Source organism: Medicago sativa, chromosome 7 (assembly GCF_051527215.1).
Source record: "Medicago sativa cultivar Bolivia chromosome 7, Bolivia_mono, whole genome shotgun sequence".
In the NCBI taxonomy this organism is placed as follows: Eukaryota; Viridiplantae; Streptophyta; class Magnoliopsida; order Fabales; family Fabaceae; genus Medicago; species Medicago sativa.
In genome coordinates, this window is record NC_140755.1 from 18,737,816 (window position 1) to 18,751,032 (window position 13,217).

General features: G+C 36.6%; 1 protein-coding gene across 1 annotated transcript; it reads right to left on the reverse strand.

Moving 5' to 3' along the window:
* Positions 1 to 1,579: 1,579 nt before the first annotated feature.
* LOC146904803 (uncharacterized) lies at positions 1,580 to 3,026 on the reverse strand. Its single transcript, XM_085728370.1, has 4 exons — positions 2,448 to 3,026; positions 2,130 to 2,279; positions 1,873 to 2,019; positions 1,580 to 1,822 (listed from the first exon to the last, which is right to left on the reverse strand). Exons 1-4 carry the CDS (start codon positions 3,024 to 3,026, stop codon positions 1,580 to 1,582), a joined length of 1,119 nt encoding a protein of 372 aa, XP_085584496.1.
* Positions 3,027 to 13,217: the final 10,191 nt, after the last annotated feature.

Consider the following 13,217-nt stretch of genomic DNA (forward strand, 5'->3'; position numbering starts at 1 on the left):
AACATGTTTCATGCATGCCTTGCCAAAAGCTTATATTCGTAAAAAAAGAAGCTTATATTAATGTTATTCTTTATTAAAAGGGCGTCTTCAAATTTTTATTTTTTTTGAGGAGACATTCAAATGATTATTGACCGTAGAATCAACGGTTATTAAAAAGATTATGGATTTGAGTATCCTAATACTACTCAATAAAGTTGCTTATAAAAACTGGCAAAAAAAAAAAATTTGCTTATAAAAAGAAAGCAACTTCTTTCGGTAGTTCTTTAGTTTGTCATGTATGAGAATTAACAATTAAAAAGACCCATCAAAAAGGGCATGAACCAAACTAGGTTTAAATTATCATTTTATTGCTACTACAGACAAAATAGCTTTCAAGGTGGTTAGTACCTACGGTACGGTGAGAAATCCTACCAACATCTTTATATATTTATTGATAAAAATCTGTATATATTTATTTATTTGTTTGGTTTGCATATATGCCTGTGTTTTTCTAATCAACAGTAAATAAATACATTCCTTGAAAAAAAGTAAACAAATACATAAACTTAATCAAACAAATATATGTGTGTATGAATAATAATGATATGAAGCATGTAGTTGTAGTCTGTAGACCAGGGCTCCGTCACTGCGTCATATCACGAAAGACATTCATGCTACGATAAACGAGGCAAAACCAATCATTTTAATTTTTCTTTTAATCATCACGAAAGACATTCATATTACTTAATTTATTTTAGCTTTTGTATTTTAAGCCTGTCAATATTATGGTTATATCGCTTTTCTTTTCATTGTTAACATAATGTAACAAATATTTCTTCTACTTTAGTTCTTCTTTAGCACTCCTTATGCTTGAGAAACTAAGTTTTAGTTAATATATTTTATTTTAGCTTCTTTTTCCGAACTCCACATGTCTAATATTTGCTGTGCGATAAAAGTTTTATTGATGTATTGATAGTGTAACAAAGGGAATTATTATAATAAAACACAAACATTTTTTTTTAAAATGACTTGTAATAAAATACGGAGAAATTAAAAAGTAAATTACCAAGGTGAGCGGGCTCAAACTCGCATCACACTCAGCATATCAAATGCTCCTGCAGGCTTTTACCATCTGAACTATACTTACGAGACTAAGCACACTTGCAGAAAGTTCCGACTACCATGTGACTCTGGAAAGTTTGCTGGATCGCCTAAATACAAATATGCATGAAGCATGCCTTCAGATTGATAAAGAATGCAGGTGAGAGAAAAATATTGTCTCTTTTGTTGCCACGATTGCACGCAACTCTTAGGTGTGTTTTGATCCAAATAATGAAGCACAACCACATTACACTAAGCGCGTCCCAAAGGCACCACATTCAGCCGGAATGACCATCCACATCCAAGATAAAAGAATTATCATAACCCATGCGAGCTATTAATTAATCAACGATTAATCAACATTTTTTTTAGGAAAACATGCTTATAGCATTTCATTGATAATAAAAGTTTCAATACATTCGGGTATATCAAATTAAATAGTGGGACTAGGTAGTAACGTGGTTTCTCTTGCAAGAGCATGAGCAACTTTGTTAGTTTGTCACCTAACAAACTCCACCCTAGAGTTATTAAAAAGAGAGCTAAACAAAGAACGATAAGATGAAATAATACAACCAAATTCGGACGTGTCGTTCCTAGTAGAAATAAAAGCATCAGTCGTCAGCTTAGAGTCTGTTTCAAAGTCCACGCTATCAAATTGCATATAACTCAACCATTGCAAGGCCGAATGTAAACCCAAAGCTTCACCCACATCGACAGAAACAAGGCAAGGATAACTGACAGTCTTGACCAAAACAAAAATACCATCAGAGTCACGAACGCAAATACCAATACCTGTTCGATTAAGTTGAGAGGAGAAAGCATCGTCGATATTGCATTTATATCTCCACGACAAAGGGTGTTTCCACCTAGTTGCAACATGTGGCAACGAAGTGGAAGCTCCCTCATTAAGAATTGGTGGCGGGTGTTGCTGAGTAGAGGCTGCGAGAGTAGCGGGAATATTAGCGAATGACCAATCACTATCATATGTCTAGCACGCTCCACAACCGTAGCACTGGTTTCTATAGCATCATTCCAAACTCTGAGATTACTGTGTTTCCAAATTCTCCAAAGTGTGGTTGCCAAACGTTGGGTAGAACAACGAATAAATTTTCAAGTAGAGAGCAAATAGCATCCATAGCCGAAACAGTAGTAGATAAAGCATGCTGAATTGAACCCCAGAGACCGGTCCTATTCCAAACCTGCACAACAAAAGGACAATAAAAAAAAGACATGGGTAAGGTCTTCATGATTCGATGCAAAACTAGCACAATTAGTCGGGCAAACAACACCTTTGTCAAGAAGACGGACACGAGTCGGTAAACAACCCCGACATATGCGCCACACTACATTCTTGACCTTCGGGGTACCTTGAGCTTCCAAATCCCCGACCAATATCCCGGACGCCAAAGATGAAAGGAGTCTATTAACTCAGCTACACATAACCTGTACGCACTACAAACTGAATAACGACCATGCCGTTCTGCCTTCCATATAATCCTATCCGCATCAACCTGAGAAATAAGTGGCGTATGGAGTATTTTACATGTTATGTCATCACTAAACACCTTCTGAACCACTTGTTCATTCAAACTTTTATCGTATAAATTCATCAAACTATTGATGGTAAAATTCTGAACAAAATGAGCACGTGGAATATCACTAGTAATACACTTCCCATTAGGTAGCCAAGGTTCATTTAGAATAAAAATAGACACACTTGAACCTATACTCCACCGAGCACAACCACGAACAAGAAACCTAGCACGCATAATACTGCGGCAGACATAACTGGGATTGTGTCCAATTTGGGCCATGAGAAAGGAACCATAAGGAAAGTAGCGCGCTTTGAAAATGCGAGCCACCAGGGAGTCCGGTTCTGAGATAAATTTCCAACCCTGTTTTCCTAACATAGCCAAATTGAAATCGTTGAGGTCTTTGAAACCCATACCTCCATGAGTTTATGGTGCGAATAACTTCTCCCAATTCATCCAATGAATACCTCTTTGTGTAGTTGATGACAGTCCGTCATATCACATTTTTAGAGTTTATTTAATTAAGTTTTTAGTTTATTTTTATTAGTATAGTGTTTAATTTTAGACTCATTTTAAATAAATTATCGTTTTTGATTTATTGAATCAAGTAGTATATTATTACTATTATTGGTTAATTAGTATGACATATTCTTGGTTAAAGAGAATGATAAACAACTAGTGTTGTACCATTTGTCTAGCCTAACAAGAAATGGAGGTGTGAATAGAAATATATGCATAATTAGATGAAAAGTTGGGCTTTGACCAAGTGAGAGTTATTGACCCGAGAGAAGAAAAGGAAAGGCATCATGCTATGATGTGAAGGGAGCGGCACATACTGTTTTGGCAGAGAGCAAAAACACATTTTGGAAACTCTTTGTACAGGGAGCTGCGCACAACCAGAAGCAAGAGCACCATTTTTGGAGATTTTTTGGGTTCTTAGAGAGAGATGGCATTTCTAGAGAAACACAAAGCAAGTGGCATTTCAAGAACTTGCATTGTTTCTTTATTGTTGATTGGTCTTTGTCATTTACACACCGAGGCGAAAATGCTTGGTCCTGTGAGCCTTTGAAGCCTACCCTTATTTAATTTGAAATTATCCTTGTTGAAAGCCAAATTGAGCCGGTAGGTTTAGATCTTTTTGTTCGGTGACAAACTACATATTTAGCCTAGAGACTTTTAAGATTTAACCCAAAATGTTATATTTGAGTTAGGCTAAGTAGGGTGTTGCTAAACAATAAGTTTGGGGTTGCTTTTGGAATTTGCAACCAACTAAGTTTGGGGTGGGGTACTAAAGAACAAAGAACAAAGCATGAAAAAATACACACAAAAATGGTGTATCAAAAAAAAAAAAAACAGAGAGAAAAATAGAATGAAAAGAAAAAGGGGACAAACAATGAAATATTTGAGTAATTTCAAACTCGATTGTTCCGATAGTTACAAATAATCTCTAGTACCTTTACAATTGTTGTTTCAAAGGATGAATGAGGGATTGAATCTTTGCTTTAATTTTCGTAGGAGTGCCTAACTCAAATTTTATGTAGCCTACTTATCCAAATATTATCCCACCTTTACCTAAGCCCCGTTTTAACCCTGAAAGACCTCAAAGTGTGTAATGACATTGATTTTGATTGAAGTTTAGAAACTTTTCAAGCGTATGGTAATATGTAGACATGCACGTTGATTGAGTGCGAACCCTTGTCATATTGTTGCGTGGAGTTGTGAATGGTGGATGCATGAAAGTCAAACTAGTTCATCATTGGCTAGAGGGAGATGAACTTTTGGGTACTACTACTTGGTTAGGTAATTGTTATTTTATTGTCGATTGTCAATTTTAGAAGTAAATTCCTTGAGGACAAGGAATGGTTCAAGTTTGGGGTTGTGATGACAGTCCGTCATATCACATTTTTAGAGTTTATTTAATTAAGTTTTTAGTTTATTTTTATTAGTATAGTGTTTAATTTTAGACTCATTTTAAATAAATTATCGTTTTTGATTTATTGAATCAAGTAGTATATTATTACTATTATTGGTTAATTAGTATGACATATTCTTGGTTAAAGAGAATGATAAACAACTAGTGTTGTACCATTTGTCTAGCCTAACAAGAAATGGAGGTGTGAATAGAAATATATGCATAATTAGATGAAAAGTTGGGCTTTGACCAAGTGAGAGTTATTGACCCGAGAGAAGAAAAGGAAAGGCATCATGCTATGATGTGAAGGGAGCGGCACATACTGTTTTGGCAGAGAGCAAAAACACATTTTGGAAACTCTTTGTACAGGGAGCTGCGCACAACCAGAAGCAAGAGCACCATTTTTGGAGATTTTTTGGGTTCTTAGAGAGAGATGGCATTTCTAGAGAAACACATCATTTTTTTTTTAAAAAAAAAGAAATAAAAAATCCTCACCGCATCACCCCCAATGTGGACACTGGCTGTCCTAGTAAAGTCATCAGCTGCTCCACCAAATGCTGCACCAGTAGTTCTACCATGACCCCACCAAAAAGAATTCATCATTTTCTCGATGGAATCAATCAAAGTGGATGGTAACTGAAATATGCTCATCACATACGATGGAATTGCCTGCAAAACAGATTTTATCATAACTCCGCGATCTGTTTTAGAAAGACACTTACCACTTCATGAGTTGATTTTCAACCAAACATTATCCTTAGTATAGGCAAACATTGCATTACGGTATCGACCTAACATAGAAGGTATGTTGGAACAAAATGTGTTTAACAATGAACCGTAAAGAGTTTTGATGATAACACGGTATTAAAAATTGTAAATTGGACTAGCTAATATTTGTTCAAGTGTACATGACCATAATTAAAAAGTTACATCATTAAGAGGTTCTGAATGAGCAAATAAAGAGCAAAAGGAATCAACAAAATTGAAGCTTAGACGCTCCTGAAGGCAATATGCTCCTGAAGAGAAAAAGCGCTCCTGAAGTCAAGCTGCTCCTGAAGACTAAAGCGTTCCTGACGGAATAATGCTCCTGAAGATTAGTGCTCCTGAAGACAAGAGGTCCAGAAGCGCCACGTCATCATCAGAAGCTACATTATCAGAAGCTGCCTCATCAGAAGCCATTTCACCTGAAGCTGAAGATCAACTGAATTTGAGAAATTCAAGGATTCAAGAGTTGTTTGATGGATCGAAATTCATCAAAGGACAACAAAAGATTAGTGGAATTTTGCAACGGTCATTTCAAAGGTGTTTGAAGGCATGTGCTTGCAATTTTGGACGAAAGCGTTGACATTGTACCTTTGTACGAACTGTACAACCACCTTCTCCACTACTCTGTTTTTGTGTCTACGCTACAAGACAAAAAAACAGCTCCAGAATACGGCTTCGCCTGCAAAGATGTTCCTTTGGATAAGGAATGGATTTCAAATTTGTTCTTCATAGGACAACAACCAAATCAGGCAAAAGATCATTGGTGAAAGATCAAGCTTCAACAACGACTCTTTGATGTGCTGGCAATTTCACAACGTATCTTTCACACCTCTATATAAAGGAGTGAAGACTTAGAGATTTGGCAATGCTGAACGAAAGACTCTCAACATTTTTACAAGTGCCAAACCTCTGCTGAAATTGTTCTGCATTCACTTAGAATTTCTGTGTCTCAAAGTTTCATCTTAGAAATTCTTAAGTTATTAAGTCTGTATCTGATTTGTATTGTGAGCACCTCTGATTGTATATCAAGTGTTCAACCTTAAACAATTTTCTATGTAATTTTGTTTAGCTAGAAGTCTCTTGCAGTTGTGCTTGAGCATAGAAGTCTCTTGATAGTGTTCTTGAGCATAGGAAGACTCTTCCAAAGTGTGCTTGAGCAAAGGAAGTCTCTTGCAGGTGTGCTTTGTTTTATCTTGGTTTTCGGGTGTCAAACATTGATTACGTTTGAACCTTTTAAACCGGTGATATCTTATTTTTTCTTGGGAAGGGAAAAAGTAAGCAAAACCCTTGAGAATCGAGGTCCGGGAGTTGTTTTCGCTACGGGAAGGTGTTAGGCACCCATAACGACTATAGTAACCTATAGGAACCGTCTTTAATTTCTACGCGCGCGCTTTATTTTTAAATGCTATTTTGAAATGTTATTTACACCTAAGAATTACTAAATGAAGAATTGGAGGGAGAAGAATGTTTTTGAATTTTTATTTTAGTTGAATTGAAGGAATTTTGTTCCTTGCCTACGTACCCGATTAAGGGATCAAATCCACCGTAGTTCTCTTCCGAAAATGTTTTTGTTTTTGTTGGTTGATTTTAAGTTTGAAAATTAGAGTTTGAAGAATAGAAAGAGGCCTCAAGGGCGTGAGATTGTAAAAAGTGGGGTTGGATTAGTCATTTGCAAAAGAAGTCAAATATGATTATTTTCATTGAAATTTGATTAAGAAAATGAAAAAGAAAATACAATGGGATTTTGGATCCCAAGGTTTATTTGGAAAATGGTTTGAGTGAAGTTTGTTCATATTTTTTGGAAAATCGGTTTTTTCTAAGTATAAGTCCTAGGCATTCATCTAAACATACAATCCTAAACATACATCTAAACATGCATATTCTAGCTATATAGTGGTGTGTGTGCATGTGTCGGTGCTTGTGTCGGTGTACATTATTAGAGTCCATTGTCCTTTACATCACACCCTAGATACATTCTATGGCCTCTTTGCCAAGACATTAAAAGCATGAAAGAATATTACAAAATTTCCTAAGTGTTACATTCTAAGCCATGGTACAAGTTAAATTGCAAGAAGATAAAGGTGAATATGAGAGGAGATGGGAATGCTTATGAAATGATGAAACATGAAATGAAGAGGGTTAGTAGCACAAGATATGAAACAAATCAAAGCTATCATAACAAAAGTAAGAAAATTAACATAAAAAACAAGCAAAAACAATGCAAAATAGGCCTAAAGATTCATCAATGATGCAAGGCTTGAACAAGACCTATAATCCTCATATTTTAACAAGTTCCCAAAGAGTTTTATTTCAGTCCCAACACAAAGATTAATAGGACCTATCAAGCCATGCCTCCTAGCATATTTTTAGGCATATTTTCCACTTTATTTCCACAAACAATTATTTACATGACTTGTAAAACAAGAAACTAACAAACCAAACTCCAAAACAGTAAAGAACAGCACCAAATCATAGGCATACACATTGTAAATTCTCATATCAAGGGTCAATATACCATAGCAAGATTTTGGGATCAAGAACATGCAAGAATTTCACAAAAAAAAAAAAAAAAATTTTTTTATCAAAAAGCAACATAAAATCACAAGAAAATTCCACATATATTTTTATCAACTTCAACATGCAACAATTATCACCAAAATACCACAAAACTATCAAGAAACATGCATGAAAATTTTTAGAATTTTTAGAGAATTTTTAAACGCAAAAACACATAAAATTTCACAATTTTTAACAAAAATAGCAAACAATTTGTCAAGAAAATATCACACATTTTTAACCAAGACTTAACACATAAAAACACACAAAAAATTGTCAAGAAAACGATCAAGAACACATAGAATTTTTTTTAGGAATTTTTAAAGGATTTTCAATGAAACAAACGGAACAAATAGCAAGAATCAGTGTATGAACAGCAAGATAGTGGAGTAAGACAAAAGCTGCAAGGGAAATAGGCCCAAGCCCAAAGAGATGGGCAGGGTTATGGATATGGGGCGGTTCGACCCATGGGTTATGGGTATGGGTCGGTTTAAGCACATAAAAGTGAAGGAATTGGTATAAACAATTTTCCTGAAGCAAATAAACTCCTTCTCCTTCTACCTTACGCGTGAACTCCCTCCTCCTCACAGCTCTCAACCTCGTCTCCCTCTAACAACTTTCCGGCGGCGGTTGGCCGGCCAGGGGTGGCGGCGCCGCCGCCTGGACCTCTCTTTCTCTCTAACAGTTCCTTCTCTCTCTCTCTTGTTCGATTTCGAAATCCAGTTTCGGCGAAACAAACTCACAATCAAATTCAGTTTTCATGAAGCAAATCAAACTAATCCAAAACCAGTCCCAAAAAACGTTAATCAAGAAAAGGAGAGGAAGAAAGTGTGACCTGTTACCGATTCAATTGTGCTTTCGCCGAATTCGTCGCCGTTGTTCGCGAATCCAATTGCTTGCTGCGTTTTCCCCTTTTCTTGAGCGTGATTCTGGATTTGTTCCTTTTTGCTTTCAGTTCTGATTGTTGTGTGTTGTTGAATTTGCGAGAATCTTCTTTGATATAATGGATGTTTGTGCTGAACCGAATTGCCTCTTTTCTACTTCTCTCTTGTTTCTTCGCGATCTCGATTCGAATTCGGCGTTGAAGATTGGAACGAATTTTGTTATGGTTTGTGGGAAGATTGTGATGAGTGATGATGATTCACGGTTTTGAGGTGTTGTTAATGGGGGTTTTTGGTGAAATTGTGGTGGTTTTGATGGAGGAAGTGGTGGTTTTGATGGAGGAAGTGGTGGTTGAGTGGTGGTGATGAATTGGTTAGGGTGGTGATGGAGTTTGTTAGGGTGGAGAGAGAAGGTGGTTGAAGGTTGTTATGGTGGAGAGAGAAAGTTGTTAGAAGAGAGGGAAAATAGAGAGAAAATAATTAAAATGGTTTTTATGATTTTTTGGAGTTTTTGTGAAAATGAATCGAATTGTGAAAATTGACCACAAGTTTGACTTATATAGGTGATGTGGGAATGTATGGACCAATGAAACAACGCCACATGGCACTGGACTTGTAACAAACTCTTAAGGACCAATAGCATTTGGACACATGGCACTTGGACTCTAACAAACTTAAAAAGGGATTAAAATGCAAATAACAAAAGCGCGAGGACTAAAATGAAAATTAAAACAAAAATTGAATTGAAAAAGTAAATTGAAAATTAACGTAAAGCGAGACGATTAAAAACAACAAAGCAGATTAAAATGAAACAGAGACATTATGTGAAATGACCAAAACGCCCCTAGGGACTAAAATGACTCGAAACGACTCAAATGCAATTTTAAAATGGATTTTTAATAGAAATTGAATCAAAGACTCATACAAGCAAAATTAAAAGACTCAGGGACAATTTTTAGGATTTAAACAGTGACTTGACACTTGAAATGACCAAAATGCCCCTAAGGGCAAAACTGACTCAAAAATGACTTCAAATGCAATTTTTAAAATGAATTTTGACATAGAATGAAACAGAGACATATTCACACTACTTGAAAGGACTCAAACAAAATTTTGAAAGACTGAGAGAAATTTGACACAGGAAATGACTAAAATGCCCCTGGGGGCTAAACTGACTAAAAAATGACTCAACTGATATTCTTGAAATGGATTTTGACATGAGATTGAAACAAGGGCTTATACAAACCAATTTAAAAGACTCAAACAATTTTCAAAGATTAAAATGAATTGAATGCAGGAAATGACTAAAATACCCTTTTACGTGAATTTTGCAAATAATATTGAGATAAAATGCAGAGAAAGATGCAATTGATCAAAGACATATCAAATGACTTATAATGCAAGAAGAGAAGAATTAAACAAGTATTTTTAGGTCCAAAATTAGGGTATAACAGCTGCCCCTATTTAAGTTTCTTTGTCCGGAGAGTCAAGAGACGAAGTCTTAGAATTGACGGGACGAAGATACTTAAATATTAACATTTGCACTGCTTTTGGACATAAAAATACGCTTTCAGATTTTCAAAAACATGAATGCCATGCAACATTTTGATTATGAATGCAAGACAATCGAACCGGAATCTACGGGCTGTGTCACACCACCAAGGGATTTATAGACATCAAGGTAGAAAGAACGGGCAACAAATAGACAGGTACAGATTTTCAAACAAACACGAATGCCATGCAACATTTCATTTATGAATGCAAGACAAACAAACCGGAATCTACGGGCTGTGTCACACCACCAAGGGATTTATAGACATCAAGGTAGAAAGAACGGGCAACAAATAGACAGGTACAAGCTGTTCTTTGGATCGAACTTGCCACTTGACCGAGAGATACAAACAAGAGACGGGTACAAGCTGTTCTTTGGATCGAACTTGCCACTTGACCGAGAGATACAAACAAGAGACGGGTACAAGCTGTTCTTTGGATCGAACTTGACACTTGATTGAAAATACAAACAGATAGACAGACACAAACTGTTCTTCGGATCGAACTGGCCGTTTGGCTGGAGCTATAGACAAAAAGGGTTGATACAAGCTGTTCTTTGGATCGAACTTGCTTGTTGGATTATCACCACGTCATGTGGGAGGGTGCAAACTGTTCTTTTAGATCGAACTTGCCGTTTGACCGATAACAAAGCATAAGCTGGGTACAAACTGTTCTTCAAATCGAACTTGCCGTTTGTCCGGAAGCATAGGTATATAAGCAGGTACAAGTGGTTCTTTTTTGGATCGAACCTTGCACTTGACCAGTAACAAGATACAAATTGAAAGTCTGGTTTAACAAGATACCAATTGAGGGTAAATTGTCATTGACTTGATTTGAAAGTAGACATGACCATTTTTGTTGGCCCAAGAGTAAATTGACATTGATTTGAACTGAATTGAAAGTTGAAATTGACATTGACATTGACATTGGCTTGGAAATTGAAATTGACATTGACATCGACATTGACATTGGCTTGGCAATTGAAATTGACATTGACATTTGACATTGACATTGACATTGGCTTGGCAATTGAAATTGACATTGACATTTGACATTGACATTTGACATTGACATTTAACATTGGCATTGGATATTGACATTTGACATTGACATTTAACATTGACATTTGACATTGACATTGATATTGACATTTGACATTTGACATTGGATATTTGACATTGACATTTGACATTGGCATTTGACATTTGCATTTGACATTGACATTTGACATTTGACATTGACATTGACATTGAATATTGACATTTGCAATTGAAATTGAAATTGGCATTGATTTTTGACAGTTGACAGTTGGATATGCAACATGTATGTATGGTATAGCAAGATTATTGGATGTATGAGCACACAAAATGCGTGATTATGCATGTATGAATGCTTGAAATGCATGATTGGCTTGTAACTTGACAGAGAAAGTTTCACAGAGGCAGACAAGACATTGGAAGATTGGGCACGTAGTGGCTCGTGCTGCGACATATTCACAGGGGGAAAACCTCTTTGGAGAGACCGTCGTTGAGAGACGTATCGAACCCATGGCTGAGGGCAATAAAACTTGTGAAGGAGGACCCTTGGAAGATTCTTGGGTACAGGTCGCCGTTGCTAGGCGTGTCAGTGCTGGGTAAACATTGGATGTTCGCATCTGTGGTCCATGCTTTTTCAATATTTCATTCTTTCATTTTTCATTTTCAAACCCCACTTTTGCCTGAACCGCCCTTTCGGGTTTTCGATTCACCGGGGAATAATATTCTTTTCATTGCCCCATTTTTGCCTGAATTGCCTTCATAGGTTGTCAATCAGCGGGGTGCTCATTTTTGCCTAAGCCGCCCTTTCGGGTTTTCGACTTAGCGAGCTTTTCATTTTCATTTTTCATTTTTTTCATTTTCATTCTGTTTTTTCATTCTTGCCATTGACCACAGATCATCCTGGGGAGTAACCTGCTTGTAACATGTATTGAAATAGACATTGACATTCATTTATTCATGCGTGTTTCATTGAAATGTACCCTGTTGCTCAGGTTTGCTTTCAAAATAGACAGGAAAAGATTTTTCAATTTTCAAAGATGTTTGTTTCAGACATTGACATTATCAAAATAGAAAGAAAATGTTTTGCACATAGTATTGAAAGTAGAAAAGAAGAATAGACTTTCAAACAAATAGCACAGGCTCAAATTGATGTAGAAGAGTGAGGGTCGGCCAAAGGCATGACTTCACGGATTTACAAAGCTTGGAAAATGGTAATTTTATTGGTTGGTGATACATTGAACACGATGACCGCTACATTTCATAGAAATTTTGAATTCACAAGTACAGAAGCCTCTGATGAAGATGATCATTGACAGTTGCAGATGCCCCAAGGGTGATGGTGATTTGCCAGATATAGTTACTTGTCTTTTATTGACCTCATCTTTGCATGAACCGCCCTTTCGGGTTTTCGGCTCATCGAGGCGCTCATTCTTGCCTGAGTTGCGTACAATCTCAGCGAGCTTTTTTATATTCATTTTTTTTGTCCCTAACTTTTGCCTGGATCGCCCTTTCGGATTTTCGATCCACCGGGAAGCGCATTTTTGCCTAGGCCGCCCTTTCGGGTTTTCGACCTACCACGCTGTTCTTTTCTTTCTAGACAAAGTATTTCTTGACTATATCGGCATTAACAGGACTTGGGAGTTCAACACCATCCATGTGTGTAAGAATCAAAGCACCATCAGAGAAAGCCTTCTTGACAACATAAGGACCTTCGTAGTTAGGTGTCCACTTGCCCCTTGGGTCGGGTTGCTGACTTATCCTTCTTTTCAATACAAGTTCGCCTTCCTTGAATTCTCGAGGTCGGACTATCTTGTCAAAAGCATTCTTCATCCGCACTTGATACAACTGTCCATGAGTCATGGCATCCATACGTTTCTCTTCAATCAGATTCAATTGATCATAC

What these genes read in the sequence shown, in the direction of transcription:
- LOC146904803 (XM_085728370.1), bottom strand. Translation starts at nt 3,026, where the DNA reads ATGGGTTTCAAAGACCTCAACGATTTCAATTTGGCTATGTTAGGAAAA. An exon ending in TTGGAGAATTTGGAAACACA is followed by an intron (nt 2,020 to 2,129) that starts GTAATCTCAGAG and finishes CTACTCTCGCAG; the next exon opens with CCTCTACTCAGCAACACCCG. An exon ending in CTCTCAACTTAATCGAACAG is followed by an intron (nt 1,823 to 1,872) that starts GTATTGGTATTT and finishes GTTTTGGTCAAG; the next exon opens with ACTGTCAGTTATCCTTGCCT.